We start from the raw sequence: 25,623 nt of genomic DNA on the forward strand, positions 1-25,623 counted from the left end.
GTAGAGTGCCTGCCTAGCATCCACGAATCCCTGAACTTGAGTTTGATCCCTTGGCACTGCATAAACTGGGGTGGTGGTGTAAACCTATAATTTTAGCCTTTGGGAGGTAAGAGGCAGGAGGATCTGAAGTTTAAGTCAGGGACTGGTACTGTGGCTCAGTGGTTCAAGGTTAAAGGCACTTGCTTGGAAAACCTGCCATCTTAGGTTCAGTCCCCCAGCCACCCTCATAAAGCCAAACTTCCCACCTTACCCAAAAAAAAAAAAAAAAATGACACGTCTGTTATTTGTTTATGGCAACAAGATACGTTGGTGCGCGCGCGCGCGCGCGCACACACACACACACACACACACACACACCCCACAGACACATTCAAATAGATGAATACAAGTTTTGTTTTTTGTTTGTTTGCTTGCTTTTTGTTCTTTCTTTATTTATTTATTTGAGAGTGACAGACACAGGGAGAAAGACAGAGGGAGAGAGAGAGAATGGGCGCGCCAGGGCCTCCAGCCACTGCAAACGAACTCCAGACGCGTGCGCCCCCTTGTGCATCTGGATAATGTGGGACCTGGGGAACCAAGCCTCGAACCGGGGTCCTTAGGCTTCACAGGCAAGCGCTTAACCGCTAAGCCATCTCTCCAGCCCTGTTTGTTTGCTTTTTGAGGTAGGGTCTCACTCTGGCCCAGGATGACCTGGAATTCACTATGTAGTCTCAGAGTTGCCTCAAACTCATGGCAATCCTCCAACCTCTGCCTCCCTCTGCTGGGATTAAAGGCATGCGCCACCATGCCAATCACAAATAATTTCTTTTAATTTTTTTAAAATACTATTATTTTGACCGGCCGGGGGGTGGGGGGAAGAGGCAGATAGAAAGAGAATGGGCATGCTAGGCCTCTAGCCACTGCAAACGAACTCCAGATGCATGCGACCCCTTGTGCATCTGGCTTACATGGGTCCTGGGGAATTTAGCCTCCAATTGGGGTCCTTAGGCTTCATCGGCAAATGCTTAATGGCTAAGCTGTCTCTCCAGCCCGGCTTTTTTTTAAAAATTAAAAATATTTATTCAGTTACTTGCAAGCAGAGGAAGCAAACCAGGGCCTCTAGCCACTTAAGATGAACTCCAGGTATATGCATCACTTTGTGTCTCTGGCTTTACATGGGTACTGGGGAATCAAACCCGGGTCATTAGGCTTTGTAGGTAAGGGCCTTAACCACCGAAGTGTATCTCTCAAGTTCAACTTCTTGTTTTTTTAAGATTAAAAAAAAATTACTGGGCTGGAGAGATGGCTTAGAGGTTAAGGCACTTGCTTGCTTGCAAATCCAAAGGACCCAGCTTCAATTTCCCAGGACCCACATAAGCCAGATGCCCAAAGTGGCACATGTGTCTGGAGTTTGTTTGCAATTGCTGAAGGCCGTGGTGTGTCTGTTCTCTCTGCCTCTTTCTCTCAAATAAATACAGAATAAAATTATCAAAGAAAATGTATTGTTTGTGCATGCTACAGTTTCTTGCTAATGCAAACATGCCAGACACATGTGCCACTTTGACTGTCTGGCTTTATGTGGGTGATGGAGAATTGAACCTAGGCCAGCAACTTTCCAAGTAAGTCCCTTTAACTGCTGCCCTAAATATAACTCTTAATTTCTTCTGTAGGAAAAAGAAATTAGAGGAGGAAGAGGCTGAAGTAAAAAGGAAGGCTACAGATGCTGCATACCAGGGTAAGATCAAACCTAGTGCCTGTTCAGCAATTGATTATACAGTAGTGCATGCTCATGATAACTGTTTTGTAGCATAGTCTACTGGTTCAAAATTAATTGCAAACTATAGTTCCCGCATTTTACTTTATTTTGTTTTTTCATTTTTTATATTTATTTGAGAGAGAGATACAGAAATAGGCAGGTAGAGAGAGAGAGAATGGGTGCTCCAGGGTCTCCAGCCACTGCAAATGAACTCCAGATGCATGCACACCCTTATGCATCTGGCTTATGTGGGTCCTGGAGAGTCGAACTTGGGTACTTTGGCTTTGCAGGCAAGTTCCTTAACCGCAAAACCATCTCTCCAACCCTTATTTTATTTTTTGATATTTTATTTATTTGAGATAGAGTACAAGAGGCAGGTAGAGAGAATGGGCATACCAGGGCTTCTAGCTACTGAAAATGAACTCCAGACACATGCATCACCTTGTGCATCTGGCTTATGTGGGTACTGGAGAATTGAACCTGGGTACTTAGGCTTTGCAGGCAAGCACCTTAACCACTTAGCCATCTCTTCAGCCCTTATTGTATTTTTAATTTATCTTTAAATGGAGAGATACAAACTTGGCATGGTGGCACAAGTCTTTAATCCCAGCACTCAGGAGGCAGAGGTAGGAGGATTTTGAGTTTGAGGCCACCCTGAGACTACATAGTGAATTCCAGGTCAGCCGGAGCTAGAGTGAGACCCTACCTCGGGGGGGAAAAAAATAGATACGAAGAGCGATGGATTGGGCATCCCAGGCCCTCTTGCCACTGTAAACAAACTCTATAATTATGTTCCATCTTGTGTATCTGGCTTTACATGGGTACTAGGTAATTGAACCTGGGCTGTCAAGTGCCTTTAACCAGTTAGCCATCTCCAGCCCTTTATTTATGCTTGTATGTTTGTGTGGTATGTGCACCTGTAAGTGCAGTGCCCCATAGGCTACCTTACAGTGACTAAAGTGGAATGTTGAGTATCCCTTTCCATTGTTGTTCTGCCTGGTCTTTTTTTTTTTTTTTGAGTCAGAGTCTACTGGATTCGTGGGTCTGTGCTCTCCTGCCTTGCTGGGATTACAGGCATGTGTGACCACAACCGACCAGCAGTTTTATGTGATATCTGGAGATTTGCACTCAGGCAGTCAATTTTGCCCATGAAGTGCCTAATTATTGAGTCATCTTTCCATCCCAATTGTTTTTATTATTTTAAGACAAATAAGATGGCCTTGAACTCTTGGTCCTTCTACCTCTGCCTTCCAAGTGCTGGGATTGTAGGCATGTACTACCACACCTAGTTTATGAAGTACTAGGGATTTTCCTTTTTTTATTTTCTAGAGCTGGGCTAGGGATTGAACTCAGTGTCTTGTACATGTCCTTTATTTTACTTAGTCTCTTTGTCCTGGGAATAAGGTTGGTTCTATTAAACAATAAATTCTCATTTCAGAGGCTGGGATAGGAGGATTGCTATGAGTCTGAGGCCAGCTTGGGGCTACAGAGTGAGACCCTACCTCAGAATCCCTCCCACTCCCCAGAAATAAAAACAACTTGCAATCCAACCTGAGAATGTTGGATTGATTTTTTTTTTTTTTTTTTTTTTTTTTTGAGGTAGGGTCTCACTCTTACCCAGGCTGACCTGGAATTCACTCTGTAGTCCCAGGCTGGCCTCGAACTCATGGCGATCCTCCTACCTCTGCCTCCCTAGTGCTGGGATTTAAGGCGTACACCACCATGCCCAGTGCTTCTTTAGAGTGTGTGTGTGTGTGTGTGTGTGTGTGTACACATACATATATATTTTTAACATTTTTATTTTTATTTATTTAACAGAGAAAGAGGGTTAGAGAGACAGACAGAAAGGAGGCACCAGGGCCTCCAGCCACTGCATATGAACTCCAGACGCTTGTGCCCCCCCTTGTGCATCTGGCTAATGTGGGCCCTGGGCAATCGAACCTGGGTCCTTCGGCTGTGCAGGCAAACGCCTTACCCGCTAAGCCATCCCTCCAGCCCTTTTTAGAGTATATTATTGTGATTCGTTTAGTTATTTCATCCTGAAGATTTAGTCTTTCTTTTACATTCTAGCTCGGCAAGCAGTGAAAACACCCCCTCGGAGGTTACCAACTGTGATGGTCCGCTCGCCCATAGATTCTGCATCCCCAGGAGGTGAATATCCAATTGGGGACTTGACATCAACCAGTATGGAAGAGGCTACCTCTGGGGTGAGTATATTTCCAGCCATTGAAATAGATTTGCAAATGACAATAAATAAAGAGAAGCTGAGTGATGAGGAAACCACTTTTTGCCTAGAAGCAACTTTTCTTGATCTAAATGCTAAAAGCTTAATTTTCTATGTACTGTGTTCTAAGATAAGCATGGACCTAAAACCATTGAGGTTTTTGACCTCTTGAGAGCAGTTAAATAAAGGCTGTGTTCAGGAGTTACTTGCTAAACATAGTAGTCTAATAAAATTAATGCTGAAATAAGTTTCTTTGTAAATAGAATAGTAAGGAGCTTGTAAATAGTAGATTGAATTGAATGGTTGGGTTGTGGGTTAGAGTGGGTGAAAGAGAAACTGTTGTAAAGAAGAGTATGGATAAGAATAAGAAGAGGAGCCGGGTGTGGTGGCGCACGCCTTTAATCCCAGCACTCGGGAGGCAGAAGTAGGAGAATCACCTGAGTTCGAGGCCAGCCTGGGACTACAGAGTGAGTTCAGGTCAGCCTGAGCTAGAGTGAGACCCTACCTTGAAAACAAACAAACAAATAAAACAAAAATAGGAAGAATAGAGAGTTTCTGGGCCTTTCCACTCAGAATTAATAAAATAATAGTTAGACACACTAACCCATCCAGATGAGTAGGGAACCTTCCATAGTTTGAGAAGTCAGATAAAGGTTCTCTGTTGTCTCTTAGGTAACCCCTGGGACTTTGCCGAGTACCCCAGTCACCTCGTTTCCTGGGATTCCTGACACCCTTCCTCCAGGCTCTGCACCCTTAGAAGCCCCCATGACCCCAGTAGCAGATGATTCACCCCAGAAAAAGATGCTTGGACAGAAAGCAACTCCACCCCCCTCCCCTCTGCTGTCAGAGCTCTTGAAGAAGGGCAGCCTCCTGCCTACTAGCCCCAGACTGGTATGGAGACTTCTGTGGGTGTTTGAGAGCTGTGGTGATTTAGTACTTGGAAGGGAATGCCTGGGAACTAAAATGTGACATGGAAAAAAAAGTTCAAAGCCGGGCGTGGTGGCGCACGCCTTTAATCCCAGCACTCGGGAGGCAAAGGTAGGAGGATCACCGTGAGTTCGAGGCCATCCTGAGACTACATAGTGAATTCCAGGTCAGCCTGAGCTAGAGTGAAACCCTACCTCGAAAAAAACCAAAAAAAAAAAAAAAAAAAGTTCAGGGGCTAGGAAGATTTCTCAGTGGTTAAAGGCATTTGCTTGCAAAGCCTACTGGCCCAGGTTCAGTTCCCCGCCAAACAGGCATTTGTTTACAGTAGAAAGAGACTCAGGAGCACCCATACACACACACACGTGCACATAAATAAAATTTATTAAAGAAAAATAAAAAGCTCAACAGAGGAAGACATACAATTAAATGTCAACTTAAAAAATAAAATTGGGGGTCAGTAAGTTGATAATATCCTTGGGTCCTGATATATCGGAATCACAGTTATTTTGGTTTTCTTCCCCAGAGAACTCTCTATCAATTAAGTTCTGAACATTATAGTTGAGTTTTCTTTGTCTTGAACTATTTTTTGTGGACTATTTTTGTAGTAAGTCTTAGTTTTTCAGAACTTTGATTGAATGCTAGTGCTATTTTGGGAAGTGGTAGTAAAGGAGAGCTGGAGTGTAGCCTTCACCTGTATTACTCCCTGGCAGGTCAATGAGAGTGAAATGGCTGTGGCTTCTGGCCACCTGAACAGCACAGGTGTCCTCTTGGAGGTAGGCGGGGTCCTTCCCATGATACACAGTGGGGAAATGCAGCCGACAACCAATACTGTTGCAGCCTCTCCTGCTGCCTCAGGTGAGTCACCATGCTGCAGAGATGTTGAACTTGGTTTTGGTATTTGATAATAAAAATTGTTACTCTTAAGATTTTAAAGCCCAATTGATTGTGTTTTGGAACCACTTTGCCTGTTAAAAAATAATGTACTCAAACTATCAATCCATTCCAACTTCAAAATATTAATAGTCCTGGTTAACTACAGTATAGATATTAATAAAAGCTGATAGTGAAGATATTTCTCTGTGTCTTGCAAAACTATGGGAAACTGGTAGAGATCCCAGAAATTACAAAATATGGGGAAAAGATTTGGAACCAAAGATCTGAGCTTGAATCTCAGGCCAGCCACATACTGGTTTCCTGACCTTGAATAGATATGTGTTGAGACTTGATTTCTTCCTACTTTATAATGGTGATGTATATACTTCACAAGGGTATGTTAGGAATGAAATATGTAGCTGGGAGTGTGGCCTAGTGGCAGAGTGCTTCTAGAATATACTACACCTTGAGTTCAGTCCCCAGTACTGCAAAAAAGAAAAGTGATGCAGAAAATTTAAAATAATATGTATCAGTATTAGAGATTGGTATTTCAAATAGTGTAGAATTTTGGTGGTTTACAGCATGCTGAACCTCAGCAGACATAACTAGTCATACCAGTTTATTTTATTATTTCAGTTTTTTGAGATTAGGTCTTGCTATATAGCCTAGGCTCCTCAGCTTCCTGAGTGTCATGCCAGTTTTTCGTTTTTTTTATATTGTTGCTACTGACTTCATAATTTTCCTCTGAGGAAAAATGATCACCCATTTTATATATATATATATATATATATATATATATATATATATTCTATGTGTGGTCTAGTGTTTTCATTCTTTCTAACTTGAAGGGAGGTTTTAGGTGAGGTTATATAAAATAAAGGTATAGGTGATGAACAGGAGTTACTTTCATCCTTTTGTGATTAAAAAAATTTCCTGATTGAGTCTTAAGTGGCTATTGCTTCCTGTTCATATCCTTTCTTACCTCATTTTGTGTACCTCTTTGTCTGTTAGGTGCTCCTACTCTTTCCCGGCTTTTAGAAGCTGGTCCTACACAGTTCACCACTCCTCTTGCTTCCTTCACTACTGTTGCCAGTGAGCCTCCAGTTAAACTTGTGCCACCCCCTGTAGAATCTGTGTCCCAGGCTACCATTGTCATGATGCCTGCGCTGCCAGCACCATCCTCTGCTCCGGCTGTCTCCACTCCTGAAAGTGTAGCTCCAGGTGCGTTCCTGACCCACGCCCTGAGCAGCCACTAGGATCAGAATTTCATTTGAGCTTAAGTTAGAGAAAATTGAACAAGCACATTGGCTCCATTTCAGATGTTTCTGTTCTATTCAGTTCTCTATAGACATTTTTAACCTTAGAGAAACAAGGGTGTGCAAAGTAAATGGTTATGTGTGTGTTGAGTTGAGACAGTTAAGTATACAATTATAAACAGACTTGAAAGTATATTTTCACTGTACTTTGTAAATAAAAAGGCAGAAATAAGTTTCTGACCTTAAGTGTATAGGTACTTGAATCTGTTTACAAGTAACTTTGGTATAATTTTCGGGTGGTCACTTACTAATGAATAAGCTTCTGAAATATTTTCTCTTCCTGTTAAGCAGTGAGTCAGCCTGACACCTGTGTTCCAATGGAGGCTGTGGGGGATCCACATACTGTGACTGTTTCCATGGATAGCAATGAAATCTCCATGATCATTAATTCTATCAAAGAAGAATGCTTCCGATCAGGGGTAGCAGAGGCTCCTGGAGGATCGAAGGCTCCAAGCATAGATGGAAAGGAAGATTTAGATTTGGCTGAGAAAATGGATATAGCAGTGTCTTATACAGGTGAAGAGTTGGATTTTGAGACTGTTGGAGACATCATTGCCATCATTGAGGACAAGGTAAATATTTAGCAAAACCTCAAAGTCTCTGAATACTGCATAGGCTCTCTCTGCTTCTCATGATAAAAATTACTTAACTCTGGGCTGGAGAGATGGTTCAGCAGTTAAGGCACTTGCCTGAGAAGCCTAATGGCCTGGATTCAGTTCCCCAGTATTCACAGAAAGTGAGACGCACAAAATGATACATGCATCTGAAGTTCATTTGCAGTGGCTAGAGGCCCTAGTATACCTATTTTCTCTCTCTGCATGCAAATAAATAAGTAAACTATTTTTTAAAAAAAGATTACTTTTACATTTACACCTTCCATCTCTGTAGTCTGCTGAACTCTGGCATACCATCTTCTCATCTTTTTTTTTTTTTTTTTTCTAGTTAAGGTTTTACTCTAGCTTAGGCTGATCTGGAATTCATTATGTAGTCTCAGGTGGTCCCAAACTCGTGATGATCCTCTTCCCTCTGCCTCCCAAATGCTGGGATTAAAGGCATGCGCTTCAACACCTGGCCCCTCATCCATTCTTATGCTTCTATTTCAGGAGCGTGTGCCTGTCCATTGTTTGCTCCCATCACAGGGTAAAGATGGAGAGAGGAAAACTATAGATTCAGTACTAATAAAACTGAGGTACTTGGACTTTTTATTTTTCTATTATATAACAATTTGTATGTTATTGGATAGGTAGATGACCACCCTGAAGTGTTGGATGTGGCAGCTGTTGAAGCAGCACTGTCATTTTGTGAAGAAAATGATGATCCTCAGTCCCTGCCTGGCCCTTGGGAGCACCCAATCCAGCAGGATCGGGACAAGCCAGGACCTCTTCCTGCACCAGAGATGACAGTCAAGCAAGAGAGGTTGGATTTTGAGGAAACAGAAAACAAGGGAATCCATGAACTGGTAGATATCAGAGAGTCAGGTGTTGAGATTAAAGTGGAACCTGCAGACCCGGAGCCAGGCATTTCAAGAGCTGAAATAGTAGCTGGGGTTGGCCCCGCCTCAAGTATGGAGCCACCAGAACTCAGGAGTCAAGACTTAGATGAAGAGCCCAGGAGTACTTCAACTGGAGAAATTGCCGAAGCAGATGGATCCAGTGGGAAAGGCCATGATGAGATACCACTTACAGCTGTAAAAACAGAGGTATATAAGATTGGGCTGGGGAGATAGCTCAGCTGTTGGAGGCACTTGTTTGCCACATCTGCCTGCCTAGGTTTAATTCCCCAGTACCCATGTAAAGCCATGTACACAAAGTAATGTATATATCTGGAGTTTGTTTGCAATGGCTAGAGGTCTTGGCATGCCCATACCCACTCTCTTCTTGCAAATACTTTTTTTTTTTTTTTTTTTTTTTTTTGAGATGGGGAGAGAGGAGGAGGGAGAATGAGTGTGGCAAGGCCTCTAGCCACTACAGATGTATTCCATATGCATGTGCTATCTTGTACATCTGGCTTATGTGGGACCTGGAGAATTGAACCTGAGACCTTAGGCTTCCCAGACATATGCCTTAACCACTAAGCCATCTCTCTGACCTACAAATACTTTTTTTTGTTGTTGTTTTTTGAGGTAGGCTCTCACTCTAGAACAGGTGTGCTGAGATTAAAGGCATGTACCACCACACCCAGCCTTTTTTTTTTTTAATGAAAGAGGGCAGGAAAGATGGGTTAGTGGTTAAGGCATTTATCTGCAAAGTTTATGGACTCAGGTTCGATTCCCCAGTACCCACGTGAGCCAAATCCTCATGGTGGCACATGCGTCTGGAGTTTTATTTGCAGTGACTAGAAGCCCTTGCACACCCATTCACTCATTCATTCTCTGTGTGTGTTTCAAATAAAAACAAAATATTTTTTAAAAAGAAAGAAAAAATCATGAGACTCATGAGAAGGGAGGAGGTTATAACTAGATAAGAAGTGACAGCTTAGGCTGTTGAGTTCCTGAGAGTTCTAATATACTTCACATCTCCCAAGCCCATAGGTTGTGATCAGTGCTATATTTAACCTGTTAAGGTGATCACTGGAATCATATTACATGAGTAAGACTCAGGATTTCTTCTCAAGTCTCTTATCATTGAATAAAATGTGGTAAGATATAGCAGTTTATCAGTAATTGGGACACTCCTTATTTTTTGGTCTTCAGGCATCTCCTGAAAGTATGTTGTCTCCATCACATGGCTCAAATACTATTGAAGATCCTTTGGAGGCAGAGAATCAACACAAGTTTGAAATGTCAGGTAAATAAAGAACAGAAAATCTATAACTTACTTGAAATCATCTGCTCAGGGTTTGTGGGTTGTGGGCAAATACAGACAGGACAGGTCAGCATTAAAAGGAGAGCTGCAGGGGATAATTATGGTCCATAGGAAGGGGAAGGTTAAGGTGGAAAAATCTTCAGGTAGTGTTTCTCTCCTCTGCAGACTCATTGAAAGAAGAATCAGGGACTATTTTTGGAAGCCAGATAAAGGTATTTCAGACTTTTCTTTATTCACTCTTGCCATGATTAGATTTTCCCATAGAACGACTATCTCATTAATGAGTTCTAGTAAATTTTCATATATCCTCTGAGATGAGACTAATAAGGAGTTGCATGGGGAAAAGCTGCAGTGGACAGTCTAGCAGGAGCACTGTAGCAACATGTGCTTCCTGTCTGAGTTTATAAAGATGACAGTCCTCTTTTTTTTTTTTTTTTTTTTTTGCATATAATGCTCAAGGAGGATTTGATGCATGTGCATTGATTTGGAGTGAATAGAGATGCTAGGGAAAACAAAGGAAATCAGCTTATTATTAGAATATTCAAGGAGAGTTACCTAAAAATTTTCTTTTTAGAAATACTAAAGTAACAGATTTAAAGTAATGTGATGTGAGCTTGCTCCATCAAATAAAACTATTTGTGGTAACTTTGTACGCAGGGTCAGAGTTCCTCTCAACAGCAAGGGAAAAGAAGGAATGCTGCTTAGCTTAGTATTAAGTAAGTAGCTTTTTTTTTTTTTTTTCTTTTTGAAAAGATCCTGGGCTTTATTCTTCATCCAGGTTCTAAATTACTTTGCCTTACTTAGTCTAGTCAGTGTCTTAAGTAGAAGGTAAGTGATAGAGGGCTCCGCCAAGTGACAGTGTGAGCATTATTAGAAATGATCTAACTCAAAAGACAGATCGTATTTAATGATACATTGCAGAATAGCTTTGCTTGAATTTATTGAATGTTACACACTCTATCCAAGGATACCCCAGGTGAGGATGAAGAGGAAGATGGAGTCAGTGAAGTGGCTAGCCTCGAAGAACCTAAGGAAGAAGATCAAGGAGAAGGCTATTTGTCAGAAATGGATAATGAGCCCCCTGTGAGTGAGAGTGATGACGGCTTTAGTATACACAATGCTACGCTACAGTCACACACCCTGGCAGACTCCATCCCCAGCAGCCCTGCTTCTTCACAGTTGTGAGTACCTAAAACTTCTCTTTTTGTTTCTTTTGGTTTTTGATTCTTCTTAATATTTTATTTATTTATTTGAGAGAGAGAAAGAAACAGATAGGATGGGTGAGCCAGGGCCTCTAGCCACAGCAAGCGAAGTCCAGATGCATGCACCACCCTGTGCATCTATCTGGCTTATGTGGGTACTGGGGAATCAAACCTGAGTCCTTAGTCTTCACAAGCAAGCCCATTAACTGCTAAGCCATCTCCAGCCTTTTTTTTTTTGAGGTAGAATCTCACTTTAGCCTAGATTGACCTGGAACTTCATTCTAGTTTTAGGCTAGCTTTGAGCTCACAACAATCCTCCTACATATCCCTCCCTGGTTTGGGGATTAAAGAACCACCTTTTTTGTTGTTGTCAGGGTGGCCTTGAACTCATCCTCCTAACCTCTGCCTTCCGAGTGCTGGGATTAAAGGTGTGCACCACCATGTCTGGCTTGTGGTTTTGTTTTTTTTTTTTTTTTTAAATGAGAAAGTGGCCTCAGTCACTGTAATTGAACTCCACATGTGTGCATCGCCTTGTGCACATGTGCGACCTTACACACGCATCACCTTGTACGTCTGGCTTATGTGGAATCTGAGGAGTTGAACCTGGGTCTGTAGGCTTCGCAGGCAAGTGCTTTAACCACTAAGCCATCTCTCCAGCCCATGTTTCTTTGTATTTTGAGGCAGGGTGTCATGTATCGGAGGCTGGCCATGAACACAGACTGTGCAGCCAAGAGGCATTTGCTGCCAATTTCAATTTTCCAGTACCCATGTAGAACCAGATACTCTGCAGTTTTTTTGCCACCCTGACACACCCATTTCCCACTCTTCCCTCCTATACACAAATAGATCTTGAACTGATCCTCTTGCCTCTACCTCCCAAGTGCTAGAATGATAGGCAGATTATAAGCATAACCCCCAACTCCTAGTTTTAAGATTCTTGGAGGCAAAAGGGTGAAAAGTAGGAGAGGCTAAGCCCAAGCAAGTCCTTTGCATGTTAGGCAAGCACTCTACCACAGAGCCACACCCCCCAACCTGAGGAGCTCTTTATTTTATTTTATTTCATTTTATTAACAACTTCCATGATTGTAAACAATATCCCACGGTAATTCCCTCCTTCCCCCCACTTTCTCCTTTGAAAGTCCACTTTCTATCATATCCCCTCCCCCTCTCAGTCTGTCTATTCTTTTGATGTCATGATCTTTTCCTCCTGTTATGATGGTCTTGTGTAAGTAATATCAGGCACTGTGAGGTCATTGATATTCAGGCCATTCTGTGTCACCTGGAGGAGCACATTGTAAGGAGTCCTATCCTTCCTTCGGCTCTTACATTCTTTTTGCCACCTCTTTGCAATGGACCCTGAGCCTTGGAAAGTGGGTTAGAGATACTGCAATGTTGAACACTCCTGTCACTTCTTCCTAGCCCCGTGATGCCTTCTGAGTCATCCCAAGGTCACTGCCATTTGAAAAGAGAAGGTTCTCTACCAAAAGTGAGAGTAGCATTAACATATGGGTATGAACATTAAGAGAAGTGCTTACTGGGCAGTTTAATGAGCATAGTATATACAATAGCCAGACAGCAGCAGACTCATAACTACCCCTGTTGTAGGTTTTCAGTATCCGGGATCTATTCCCTCCCATGGAGCGGGCCTCCAATCCAGTTAGAGGGCAGTTGGTTTCCACCATGACAGACATGCCATTGCACCTCTTGGCTCATTTGGCCTGGCTGGCAAAATACAAGGCTTACAGTGTCCACTGTTGAGTATCTTCACTGGCCTGAGGAGCTTTTCTTTGAAACTTTTATTTTCTTTTTCTTGGCCTTGAACAAAGAGTTGACAAGACATAATTGGGCTATTCCCCTCCTCTTGTATTTACTATTATTTATATATCTGAATTTCAGCTCTGTCTGCAGTGAGGATCAAGAAGCCATTCAGGCTCAGAAAATCTGGAAGAAAGCTATCATGCTTGTGTGGAGAGCTGCAGCAAATCATAGGTGAGTAGGCATTACCAATCAGTAAGTTCATTTCTCCTGCTTCTCATTGTTGGCTTAGAAAAATAAGCTGAGTAAGGGCTGGACATGTGCCTCAGTGTTTAAAGGTGCTTGCTTATAAAGCTTGATAACCCCAGTTTGATTTCCCTAATACCTACCTAAAGCCAGACACAAAGTGGCACGTGCATCTGGAGTTCCTTTGCTATGGCAATAGGCTGTAGTGTGCGCCTGTGTGTGTGCGCATACACACACACTCTCTCTCTTCCCCTCTCCCTCGATCTCTCCATATTTCTGAAATAAGGCTTTCTTTATAAAACAAAAGAGCTAGCCATAAGTGAGCACTCAGGAGGCAGAGGTAGGAGGGTTGTCAAGGCCAGCCTGGGACTGTAGAGTGAATTCCAAGTGAGCCCGAGTTAGAGTGAGACCCTACCTCAAAGGGGTGGGGGTGGGGGAGGAAAGAAGGCAGGAAAGAAAAATGACTCTGTACGCTTCTTTAAGTCTACTGGTATTCTTCTTTTCTCCCCCCCCCCCCCTACTTTGAGGCTGTCTTACTGTAGCCCAGACTGACCTGGGATTTACTCTAGTCTCAGGCTGGCCTCAAACTCATGGCTATCCTCTTATTTCTGCTTTCCAAGTGCTGAGAAACAAATCTTACTGATGTGTTTGGGGGATGCATCAGGGCCTCTTGCCACTGCAAATGACCAGACACTTGCACAGCTTTTTACATTTACCTTACCTGGGTGGTTCTGGAATTGAACCCAGATTGGAAGGTTTTGCAAGAAAGTGCTTTTAACCACTAAGGCGTCTTGCCAGTCCCTGTTATTGGTTCAGCTACATAAAGTGAATTCCCTTCCATTGCATCCTGAGACTAAAGTCAGTAATTGCACCTATTCTTTTTGTACAGGTATGCCAATGTCTTCCTGCAGCCTGTTACAGATGACATAGCACCTGGCTACCATAGCATTGTACAGAGGTGAGCCATGGAATTCCAGTGTGATGACTTGCTTGAATTGTACGTTGTCCAGACTTAAGAAAATTTTTGCTTCATATGGTACATTTCAAGCAACCATTTTTTTGTGCGTAAGGTAACCAAATAATTCCTGTGACTATATTACTATATTACCACTGATAGTCTAAAAGAACTAATACCTTGTCTTACCTTTCTTGATGCCTGTTTATTCAGACTGACTTCTCTGGAGAGTTAATTGAAGTGTCTGCTTAGGGATGGTGGGTTGACATTTGAGTCTTGGCGATGATACTGAGTATACTGAGCAGGTTTATATATGGTATAAGAGATCCAGGTGAATCCTATTCCTACCTCCAGTGACATTTATTCTTTTTCTTTTTTAGGCCTATGGATTTGTCAACTATTAAGAAAAACATTGAGAATGGACTGATTCGCAGCACAGCTGAGTTTCAGCGTGACATTATGCTGATGTTTCAAAATGCTGTAATGTATAATAGCTCAGACCATGATGTCTATCACATGGCAGTAGAAATGCAGCGGGATGTTTTGGAGCAGATTCAGGTACATTGAGGCTCCTTGTGTGGAATGAAGTAAAAATATATTGCTTAGGGAAGAATTCATATTCATAACAGAGGTGTTGTGGCTTTTTCACTTGGAATAGGTATCAGAAACACAGGAATATAGTATTTTGTTCTTGCTTAAGTCATGTAGGTTTTCTTTGACTTGGTAGAGGAATTATGATAAAAAAATTCTACCTTTATTGGACAAATTAATTCAGTTTTATGAAGTATTTTTGTTGTAGAGATAGTCTCATTTCATGTAGCCCAGGGTAGCCTTGGGCCCACTGGTGTAGCCAAGTATAATCTTTCTAAAAGTTTTTAAATTTATTTTTATATTTATTTATTTATTTTGGTTTTTTGACGTAGGGTCTCACTCTACTCTGGGCTGGCCTGGAATTTACTCTGTAGTCTCAGGATGGCCGTGAATTCATGGCATTCCTCCTACCCCCTGACCTCTGACCACCATATCCAGCAAATGTTGAATTTCGGATTTCCTGCCTCCTGATTTTGTTTTTTAGTGACACATGCTAGGCAAACACTGCCACTAAACTATATTCCCAGCTTGAGTTTTTTGTTTTATTTATTTTATTTGCGAAAGAGAGAGAAAATGGGCACTCCAGGGACACTAGCCACTGAACATGAACTCCAAACACATGCCCTACCTTGTGCATATGGCTTACATGAGTACTGAGGAATCAAACCTGGGTCCTTAGGCTTTGCAGGCAAGTGTGTTAACTGCTGAGCCATCTCTCCAGCCCAGTTTTGTTTTGTTTTGTTTTTATTTGTTTTTGGTTTTTCGAGGTAGGGTCTCCTCTAGCTCAGGCTTATCTGGAATTCACTATGTAGTCTCAGGGTAGCCTCGAAGTCAAGGCGATCCTCCTACCTCTATCTCCCGGGTGCTGGGATTAAAGGTGTATGCCACCATTCCTGGCTGCTGCTCCGCTTTTTAAAAAATATTTTTGTTGGGGCTGGAGAGATGGCTTAGCACTAAAGGCATTTGCTTGTGAAGCCAAAGGACCCAGGTTCAGTTTCCCAGGACCCACGTAAACCAGATGCACAATGGGCACATATGTCTGGAGTTCACTTGTAGCAGCTAGAGGCCCTGGCGTGCCCATTCTCTGTGTGTCTCTCCTCCCTCCCTCCCCCCCACCTCTTTCTGCTTGCAAATAATAAAATTTCAAAAAATATTTTTGTTTATTTGAGGGAGAGAGAATAGGTGTGTAAAGCCTCTAAACCACTGCAAATGAACTCCAGACAGATGCACCACCTTGTGCATCTGGCTTTATGTGGGTACTGGTAAATTAACCTGGGTCCTTAGGCTTTGAAGGCAAGCACCTTAACTGTTGAACCATCTCTCCAGACTCCCTTCTGAGATAGGGGTCCAGGCTGACCTGGAATTAACTATGCAATCTCAGGGTGGCCTCTAACTCATGGTGATCCTCCTACCTCTGCCTCCTGAGTGCTGGGATTAAAGATGTGCACCACCACACCAGGCTTCTTTTTTGGGGGGGGGGGCAGGCTCTTGCCCAGGCTGGCCTAGAACCAATGACAACCCTCCTACCTGGGATTGAAGGTGTAAGCCACCACACCTAGCACCCCCAGTCTATATTTTTTGTTAGTTTTGCTTTTGTTTTCATCTTAGTTTTTTTTCTTTTTAAAAAAAAAATTTTGTTTATTTAAGAGAGAGAAGAAGCAGAGGAAGAGTCATCTTAGTTTTTTCAGTGTCTCTCTTTAGCCCACGCTAACCTGGAACTCATTTTGTACCCCAGGCTGACCTTGAGCTCACAGCACTTCTCCTACCTCAGCCTCCATGCATCACCATGGTCAGCTAACCTGCCAGTCTTTTGAAGGTGTGCATGAATGTATTCGTGTGTGCTCATGTGTGAGAGAGAGATCAATATCAAGTGTCTTCCTCAGTTGCTCTTCACCTTACATTTTTTGAATCAGGGTCTTACTGAATCTAGAGCTGTGAGGTAAGTTCTCACTCTAGCCCAGGCTGACCTGGAACTCACAGTGATTCTCTTACCTCAGTCTCTTGAGTGTTGGATCAGAGGTGTGTGCTACCACGCCCAGCAGAAAAGATAAAACTTTTTAAAAAAGTTATTTGTAAAATAAAAAAAAAAAAAAAGGGCTGGAGAGGTGGCTTAGCAGTTAATCGCTTGCCTGTGAAGTCTAAGGACCCTGGTTCGAGGCTCGATTCCCCAGGACCCACGTTAGCCAGATGCACAAGGGGGCGCACACATCTGGAGTTTGTTTGCAGTGGCTGGAGGCCCTGGTGCGCCCATTCTCTGTCTGTCACTCTCAAATAAATAAAAGTATCAAAAACAAATTTTTTAAAGTCATTTGTGTGTGTACACACACATGGGCACTATGGCTGGTGCGAACAAACTGTACATCACTAGATGCTTGTGCCACTTTTGGTTTACAGCTTGTGTAGGTTGCTTGGATATTAAACCTGAGCAGGCAGGTTTTGTGAGCAAGCCAGTTTCCCAGCCCCAGAAGACTTGTTTTCTTTTTATTTGCAAGCAGAGAGAGAGATAGAGAGAATGGGTTACCATGGCCTCCAACCTCTGCTAATGAACTCCAGGCACATGTACCACTTTGTGTATCTGGCTTTACATGGTTGCTGGGGAATTAAGCCTGGATTGTCAGGCATTCAGGCTTTTTAATTAAGTACCTTTAACCACTGTGCCATTTCTCCAGTCCCTCTCTTTCTCATTCTTAGAGGATACAAGTTTTGGTCCTATAATATATTCTGTGTTATAGAAAAATGTCACTGGGCATGGTGGTACATGCATTTAATCCCAGCATTTGGGAGGCAGAGAGGTAGGAGGACCACCGTGAGTTTGACTCCACCCTGAGACTACATAGTGAATTCCAGGTCAGCCTGGACCAGAGTGAAACCCTACCTTGAAAAATGAATTAAAAAAAAATGTAAAAGCTATTCAGCCTTTTTAAATTCTTAGGGATGCCTATTACAACTAGAATTAAGAGTTTTAATAAGCCAAAAAGTATTTCAGTAGGAAGGTACTATACAGAGTTCTATTTACTAAACCTGAAGTGTGTTAATTCTTACCTACTGGATTAGGTCTCTATGGCCAACCCTGTTTTTTCTCCCTACAGCAATTCTTAGCCACACAATTAATTATGCAAACATCTGAGTCTGGGATCAGTGCTAAAAGTCTTCGAGGGAGAGATTCTACCCGCAAACAAGATGCTTCAGAAAAGGTGAGAAGATAGAAAAGAACCCATTTACCAGTGTTCCAGTGCTAAAAGTCTGAAGCCCACAAAGATCTTTACATTATTCCAAGCCCCTACCCTCCAATGGTATATGCTTAAATCTTCGAATGGTGGGAGTTTGCTCCTATCCATTGTTGCAGTCAGGTTTGCATTGCTGGCAGGAAACCCCGATCAAGAGTAGCTTGTGGAAGAAAGGGATTTGTTTTGGCTTACAGACTCGAAGGGAAGCTCCATGATGGCAGGGGAAAATAATAGCATGAGCAGAGGGTATACATCACCTCTTGGACAACAGCAACAGGAGAGTGTGCCAAATACTGGCAAGGGGAAGCTGGATGCCCATAAGCCCACCTCCAACAATACACTGCCTCCAGGAGGTTCCAATTCCAAAATTGCCTTAGCTTGGGGACCTAAGCCTTCACAACACATAAGTTTATGGGGGACACCTGACTCTAACCACCACACCCAGTTAACTGTGATTTTGAGCTGGGTAGGTGATTTATTTATTCTATTGGGAAAGCGCTCTCAAGGTGGGAGAAGTCAATTGCTTACAGCAACTGGTGCCCACCAGTTCCTGCTCTAGAGTCATATGGCTAGTTGCTTTTGAATCTCTTTCCTCTTGTTCTTGAGTATTAAAATTTTGTCTTTGTGTGTATGGTGCTTATGTCTCTGTTCTGAGGTTTGAGGTGCTTGTGGCTGAGAGTTTCTGTGGAACCTGATCAGTGTTTGTTTGTCCTCTAACAGGACAGTGTCCCCATGGGCTCTCCTGCCTTCCTTCTCTCTCTTTTTGTAAGTATTGAATGGCTGCAAGGGGTGGTATTGCCAAAAAGATGCTCAGCTCATGCTGGGGATGGGTGGCAGAGGGAAATCCAACATGCAGACTGTGGCAGTGTCTTGAAATTCTTGTTATTCAAATCACTGATTAAGAAACTTTTTTCTTCTGTATTTCTGTCTTTATGCATGTGTGTATGTGTGTGTGTGCATGCATGTGCATGCATGTGGATTGGACCAGGGACTGCTTATAAGAACACTGGGCTGAAATACAAGGTGTTCTTGGGGTAAAAGATCTAGGATGCACCTGCTCCTTGTTTCTTGATTCTTGGTTCTTTACAAGTGATGATTACTCAGAGCAGCAACTGCTACATGGCTTTTAACATTGTTCCTTACCCTGGCAGATAGTTAACCTAAAGTTTTCTTTTTCTTCTAAGTTGCGAGACTGATGCTTGATACACATACCCACAGTAAGATCAAGCACAAGATCTGGGTAGCAGTGACCACTGCAAGTAGTAGTGCCTGGTGGATTTTATAGATAAGTGTAGGGCTGAAGAGGTGACTATATGGTCTTAAGGTCATTGGGTATTCTTTTGGGGTCTTGTTTTGTTTTTCTTTTCTGTCTGATATAACTAATGATGAGTTGGGAGTGTGAGCCAGGAGGACTGCCCACATGATTAAGGCCAGCATGGGCTGTGGAATGAGACCCTGTCTCAAATAATGCCCTTCTCCCACAAAAAAAAAAAAAAACAACAACTAATAATGACATTGAGATACGTGTCCAGCCTACCTCACAGGGATGTTGTGAGGATAAAATAAATGGAGACTGACTTGGAAAAAATAAAGTGTTATTCAAATGCAAGATGTTACCTTTATTCTTACCCTTGCCTATTGGCAACTTAGATTTGTAAGCTATAAAAATTGTAGAGCTGGATGTGGTGGTACATACTTTTAATCCAAGCATTGGTGGGCAGAGGTAGGAGGATTTCTGAGTTGGAGGCCACCCTGAGACTACATAGTAAATTCCAGGTCAGCCTGGACTAGAGCAAAACCCTACGTTAAAAAAATAAAGTAAATCCTTGCATATTAGAAATGAAAAGTGGTCCAACCAAGCAAAAGTGTTTCCTGGCTCTCTTGCCTACTATAGACCTCTCTGTGTGTACCACAAACAGAACACTATGATTTCCATTCTTTCTTATTGGCCTGTAACAGTGACTGGATCCCCAAGCAAGTGGCTGACTGTTACAAGGCTGGTTAATAGAATGTTTTATCTATTGAAGACAGCAAAGTATTGCACAAGAGGAAGGAAGGACTGGGCTGCAGGGAAAGAGCAGCAAATGGAAAGAAGCCTGATGGATCTCATGGAAAACAACTGTCAGGAGGTGCTAGGGAACTAGTGCCAGGGTCAGTCTGCAGGAAAGGATTTTCTTATAGGGACCAACACCTGGACAGGTATGTTAGCCAAGAATCTCCCTACTCACTGCCCTTTCTGCCTGTCCTGCCTTTACTCTTCTGTGGGCTTGGGTGGGATGCTAATACTCTTTGGGACCCCAGATGAGTTCTGAAGACTTGTGGTGGGAATGAGAAAGATACTCAGTCCTACAAAATGTTAGGTGTTCTTTAGGGGAAGACAGAAAATGTGCCCCCAGTTTCTTTGGAGTTCTTTTCTAATTCTCCCCACAAGAAAATAAATCCCCAACATTCTTTACTGTGTCTGTCTCTTACCTCCTCACTCACTCATCTTCCATTTTTTCTCTGCTATCTAGGATGGGGGAACCAGGGGACGTCGTTGTGCCATTGAAGCAGATATGAAGATGAAAAAGTGAAGCCTCAGAATACCCTCTTTAAACTGAACCTGAAATCACGTAAACAGGATAGAGCTTGGGCTTGTGGACTCAGTGCCATACTTGATCTTAGCCAAAAGGCCAAGAAGCAATGTGGGCGCAGTTCCAGAAGTGGGAGTTCATGGAAGAGGAGTTGTCTGGGCCAAATGACATGAGCTGAGAAGATCTCTTTCAGAGAGCTGTAGTAGCACAGTTGCCTGTTTTAGGGCAAAAATCATGGGCTGTGTTAATGCCCTCATATGTAGCTAGCTGACTTAGCTAATTTGTACTGTCTTGTGAAGTGTACAGACTTTAAAAAAACAACAACCTGTGAAGTGTGTGTGTATATACAATAAACAAAAAGAAAATTCTAGTCTTTTGGTGTGTTCTTAATGTTTATATGTGTTTGAAATTTGTGTTTTCTTCTACATAATGTTTTATAGAAATGAGATTGTTAGAGCTGAAAAGTTCTTGTATAAGCTCCTCCTAGAACTGGGAGAAGATAACCACAATTAAATTTGTAAAGTGTTTTGAAGTATTGGATTGTGCGATAACAATTATATTAACCATCTTTTCTTAAATGTTTGAGAATTTTTTTAATTTTCAGAGTTCAAGGTATTGCTTAAAGAATATTAAGGTTAAAAAACTATATTTGCCTGAAAAAAAAATATACTAGGGCTGGAGAGATGGCTTAGTGGTTAAGGCACTTGCCTGCGAGGCCTAAGGACCCAGGTTTGATTCCCCAGTACCCATATAAGCCAGACGTGGCACATGCATCTGCAGCTTGGAGTGGCTAGAGGCCCTGGCATGCCCATTTTCTCATATCTGCTCACCCCTCCTCTCTCTCAAGTAAATAATTTCAAATAAATAAAAATAGACCAACGTGGTAGTGCATGCCTTTAATCCCAGCACTCAGTAGGCAGCAGTAGGAGGATCACTGTGATGAGATCACCCTGGGACTACACAGTGAATTCCAGGTCATCTTGGGCTAGAGTGAGACCCTACCTCAAAAAAACGAAAATAAACAAAAATAGAAATGACCATGAATTATCTCAGTAGTATATGTCTCATTTAACACTTCTTGCCCATAGTATTTATTTTGTATTTGAGAGACAGAAATAGAATGGGCATGCCAGGGCTTCCAGCTACTGCATATGAACTCCAGATGCATGCACCACCTTGTGCATCTGGCTTATGTGGGTACTGGGAAATCGAACTGAGGGCCTTTGGCTTTGCAGGCAAGCGCCTTAACTGCTAAGCCATCTCTCCAGCCCCTTGCTTCCTATTTCTATAGGTAGTACCTACCATGGAGTGTTCTTTTGTTTTTCCCTGTTGCTAAAGTTGGTTTGGAATTAATAATCCACTAGTCCCAGCTTTCCAAATAGCTGGGATTATTTGTATATGGCACCATGCTAGAGCGAAAATGGTTTTTGAAGATTAATCTCCATTTGAGTTATCAAAGTAAACTTTCTTTGGAAAAAAAAATAGGTGGGGGTGAAGCTTAGTAGTACTATGCTTGCCTAGCACATACAAAATCTTGGGTTCAATCTCCAGCAACCAAAAAAAAAAAAAGTTACTGAGGGCTGGAAGGATGGCTTAGCAGGTAAGGCACTTACCTGCAAAGCCTGAGGAGACCCAAGTTTGATTCTCCAGTACCCACATAAGCCAGATGCACAAGGTGACACATGCTTCTGGAGTTTGTTTTCAGTGACGAGAGGCTGTGGCATGCCCATTCTCTATCTGCCTCTGTCTCTCTCAAAAATATTTTTAAAATCCGGGTGTGGTGGCGCATGCCTTTAATCCCAACACTCGGGAGGCAGAGGTAGGAGGATTGCCATGAGTTCAAGGCCACCCTGAGATGACAGAGTTAACTCCAGGTCAGCCTGGACCATACTTGTAATCCCAGCATTTGGGAGGCTGAGACCAGCATTGTTGAGAGTTGGAAGCCACCATAGGTACTTTCTTGCAAAGCCTGTTGTCCTGGGTTCAATTCCCCAGTATACATGTAAAACCAGGTGCAGCATCAGTAGGCCCTGGTGTGTCCATTCTTTAATAACATTTCTTTCAGCATTGAAATTAATTACGGGCTTTAAAATGCCTTTAATCCCAGGAGGCAGTGGTAGGATCACTGTGAGTTCAGGTCAGCCTGGGCTAAAGAGACCCTGCCTCAAAAATACCCCCAAAGAGAGCCGGGCATGGTGGTCATGCTTTAATCCCAGCTCTTGGGAGGCAGAGGTAAGAGGATCACCAAGTGTTCGAGGCCACCCTGAGACTACATAGTTAATTCCAGGTCAGCCTGGACCAGAGTGAGACTCTACCTCAAAAAACCAAAAAACAACAACAACCCAAAAAACCCAAAACCGGGCATGGTGGCACACGCCTTTAATCCCAGCACTGGGGAGGCAGAGGTAGGAGGATCACCGTGAGTTCGAGGCCACCCTGAGACTCCATAGAGAATTCCAGGTCAGCCTGGGCTAGAGTGAGACTCTACCTCGAAAAGCCAAAAAAAAAAAAAAAAAAAACCCAAAGAACAGAGCATTGTGGCTCACGCTTTTAATCCCAGCACTCAAGAGGCAGAGGTACAAGGATCGCCATGAGTTTGAGGCCACCCTGGAACTCCATAGTGAATTCCAGGTCAGCCTGAGCTAGAGTGAGACCCTACCTCAAAAAAAAAAAAAAGTGGGGGCCCAGGAGAAATGGCTCTGGCATGCCCCTTCTCTCTGTCTTTCACTCTGCTTGAAAATAATTTTAAAAAACAAGGCTAGGCATAGTGGCACACACTTTTAATCCCAGCACACAGGAGGCAGAGGTAGGAGGATCGCTGTTGAGTTTGAGCCCACCCTGAGACTACATAGTGAATTCCAGTTCAGCCTGGGCTAGAGTAAGACCCTACCTCAACAAAACAAAAAACAAAAAACAAACAAACAAAAAAAAACAATGCTTTGTAGCCCATGCATGGTGGTTCATGCCCATAATCCCAGCACTTGGGAAGCTTAGGTAGGAGGCTCCTGGTGAGTTCAAGGCCAGCCTGGGCTACATAGTGAGTTTTAGGTCAGCTGGGCTAGAGTGAAACACTACCTCAAAAAAAAAAAAAATACAAAGAACATCTCATAGTTGGATATGACTAGAAGGACGTTAAAGGTATCCTAAGGTATTTTGAATCTAATGGTTAATAGGTAAATAAGAGAAGGTAATGGGAATGTGTATGATCAAAATACATTATAGGGCTGGAGAGATGGCTTAGCATTTAAGGCACTTGCCAGTGAAACCTAAGGACCCAGGTTCAAGTCCCCAGGGCCTACATAAACCAGATGCACAAGATGGCACATGCATCTGGAGTTGATTTGCAGAGGCTGGAGGCTCTAGCATGCCCATTTTCTCTCTCCCTTTCTGCCTCTCTCAGACTCTCAAATAAAAGAAATTTTAAAAATATATTATAAACATACATGAAATTATAAAAATAGTTTGCAAATGTGTAAACACAGACAGCATCCATCAAGTTTGCAATTGAGTTTATGAGTGATTTGGGATAGCGATGCTCTAGTTCTTTTCCTTCTTTTGTAGTATGAAGAAATCAAAAAACATTGGGGCTGCAGTGATGGCTTAGTGGTTAAAGTGCTTGCTTGCAAAGCCAAAATACCCATATAAGCCAGATACATGAGGTGGCACATGCATCTGGAATTCGTTTTCAGTGGCTGCAGGCCCCGGTGTACCCATTCTCTCTCTCCCTCTTTCTCTGAAATAAATAAATAAAAATAAAATATTTTTAAAAACTACTGGGAACTGGGTGTGGTGGTGCCCGCCTTTAATCCCAGCACTCAGGAGGCAGAGGTAGGCAAATCACCATGAGTTCAAGGCCAGCCTGAGACTACATATTGAATTCCAGGTCAGCCTGGGCTACAGTGAGACCCTATTTGAAAAATCAAAAATAAATTATTGAGTATATATTAACATGAAGTTTCTCTTTCTTTCTCTCTCTCTCTCTCTTTCTTGGACACAGAGAGAGGGAGAGAATGGGCGCATCAGGGCCTCCAGCCATTGCAAACGATGCGTGTGCCCCCTTGTGCATCTGGCTAATGTGGGTCCTGGGGAATCGAACCTGGGTCCTTTGCCCTTGCAGGCAGATGCTTTAACGGCTAAGCCATCCCCCCAGCCCATGAAGATTTTTCTTATTCCAAAAAACAAAAATCACTTCATTTAATGTCTCCCATTAGCTAGTTTTCATTCTTCCTAATGAATAATAAGAATTTTCTGGGTCCTTTCTACTAACTTTGTAAGATGGAGATGCATGAGGAATATTGATGTGAATGAATTTAATACGTCTTTTCTGTGTATTTACAGATGGGGTGTGAATGGGTTTGGTTGGATTCTGACCAAGACTATCCTAATGACTCTGAGTTGAGCAACGACTACAGGTCCCTCTTCAGCTCCTGGGACTCCAGTCTGGATCTTGATGTGGGCAGCTGGAGACAAACCGAGGATCCAGACCCAGAGGCTGAGGAATTAGAAGAAAGTAGTAGCCCAGGGAGAGAACCTAGTGAGCTCCTTGTTGGTGATGGAGAGAGTGAGGAATCTCAGGAAGGGGCAGAGCAAGTCAGCCAACAGAGCCTCCTCCACTTTCTTTCTGAGGTACTGGCAAAGCTGTTATTTCCAAAGTTGCTTTATGGTTTTCTTTCTTATTTCATGACAGGGTCAAACTGTGTAGCCTAGGAACTCAAGATCCTCCTGCCTTAGCTCCTAAGGGCCGATATTTACAGGTGTACCTGTACCCACACACTACACCCAACTTTCTGTGAGAATGCTTATCCTTAAATGGTCCTGCCTCTCTAAATATTATATACTAAAATACAAGTTCCACAGTGGTAGTGACTAATTAATTGCTATGCCCCCAGCATTTGGTGCTGATAACAGAATATATTCCAAATACATACTTTAGCACTGAATGTTCTAAAACCCCAGTCTTTAAGGCTTTAAAAAGTAGCATTTTTATACATGTAGGGCTGCCTGTGAATATTCTTGCAATTCATTAATGTTGTTACATTGGTTAAGGGCTGAGGACCAGAATAGATATGAACAGAGAACTTACATTTATTCTGCAACTGAACACATGCAAGAGAACCTTATGTCAGGATCAGCAAGTGTTCAGTTCAAACAAACAATGCCACTTTTGTTTATAGTATTTGTAGCAGCCAACATGT

At 42.6% G+C, this 25,623-nt stretch overlaps 2 protein-coding genes across 9 annotated transcripts in view; both read left to right on the plus strand.

The window, feature by feature from the left end:
• The window catches only part of Brd8 (bromodomain containing 8), a 30,069-nt gene extending 9,268 nt beyond the window's left edge, over nt 1–20,801 (plus strand). For 2 of the 8 annotated variants that reach the window (XM_045132711.1, XM_045132713.1), the window contains 16 exons: nt 1,650–1,714; nt 3,806–3,942; nt 4,632–4,850; nt 5,597–5,741; nt 6,771–6,980; nt 7,364–7,647; nt 8,319–8,774; nt 9,768–9,861; nt 10,045–10,091; nt 10,846–11,060; nt 12,978–13,070; nt 13,972–14,040; nt 14,418–14,595; nt 17,718–17,822; nt 18,576–18,620; nt 20,369–20,801. In XM_045132711.1, the coding sequence (XP_044988646.1) occupies nt 1,650–1,714; nt 3,806–3,942; nt 4,632–4,850; nt 5,597–5,741; nt 6,771–6,980; nt 7,364–7,647; nt 8,319–8,774; nt 9,768–9,861; nt 10,045–10,091; nt 10,846–11,060; nt 12,978–13,070; nt 13,972–14,040; nt 14,418–14,595; nt 17,718–17,822; nt 18,576–18,620; nt 20,369–20,428 (2,422 nt within the window). In that variant the 3' untranslated portion in view covers nt 20,429–20,801. The remainder of the gene's footprint in view (nt 1–1,649; nt 1,715–3,805; nt 3,943–4,631; nt 4,851–5,596; nt 5,742–6,770; nt 6,981–7,363; nt 7,648–8,318; nt 8,775–9,767; nt 9,862–10,044; nt 10,092–10,845; nt 11,061–12,977; nt 13,071–13,971; nt 14,041–14,417; nt 14,596–17,717; nt 17,823–18,575; nt 18,621–20,368) is intronic. The other 6 variants (XM_004652463.3, XM_045132714.1, XM_045132712.1 and 3 more) reach the window with 6 other exon arrangements.
• A 3,959-nt stretch (nt 20,802–24,760) lies between these two features.
• LOC123454152 (bromodomain-containing protein 8-like) overlaps nt 24,761–25,623 on the plus strand; it is a gene marked incomplete at its 5' end in the record, with an annotated part of 27,604 nt that continues 26,741 nt past the window's right edge. The window contains one exon of the mRNA XM_045132716.1: nt 24,761–25,054. Within this exon, the coding sequence (XP_044988651.1) occupies nt 24,761–25,054 (294 nt within the window). The remainder of the gene's footprint in view (nt 25,055–25,623) is intronic.

This window comes from Jaculus jaculus, chromosome 13, assembly GCF_020740685.1.
Source record: "Jaculus jaculus isolate mJacJac1 chromosome 13, mJacJac1.mat.Y.cur, whole genome shotgun sequence".
Taxonomy (NCBI): domain Eukaryota; kingdom Metazoa; phylum Chordata; class Mammalia; order Rodentia; family Dipodidae; genus Jaculus; species Jaculus jaculus.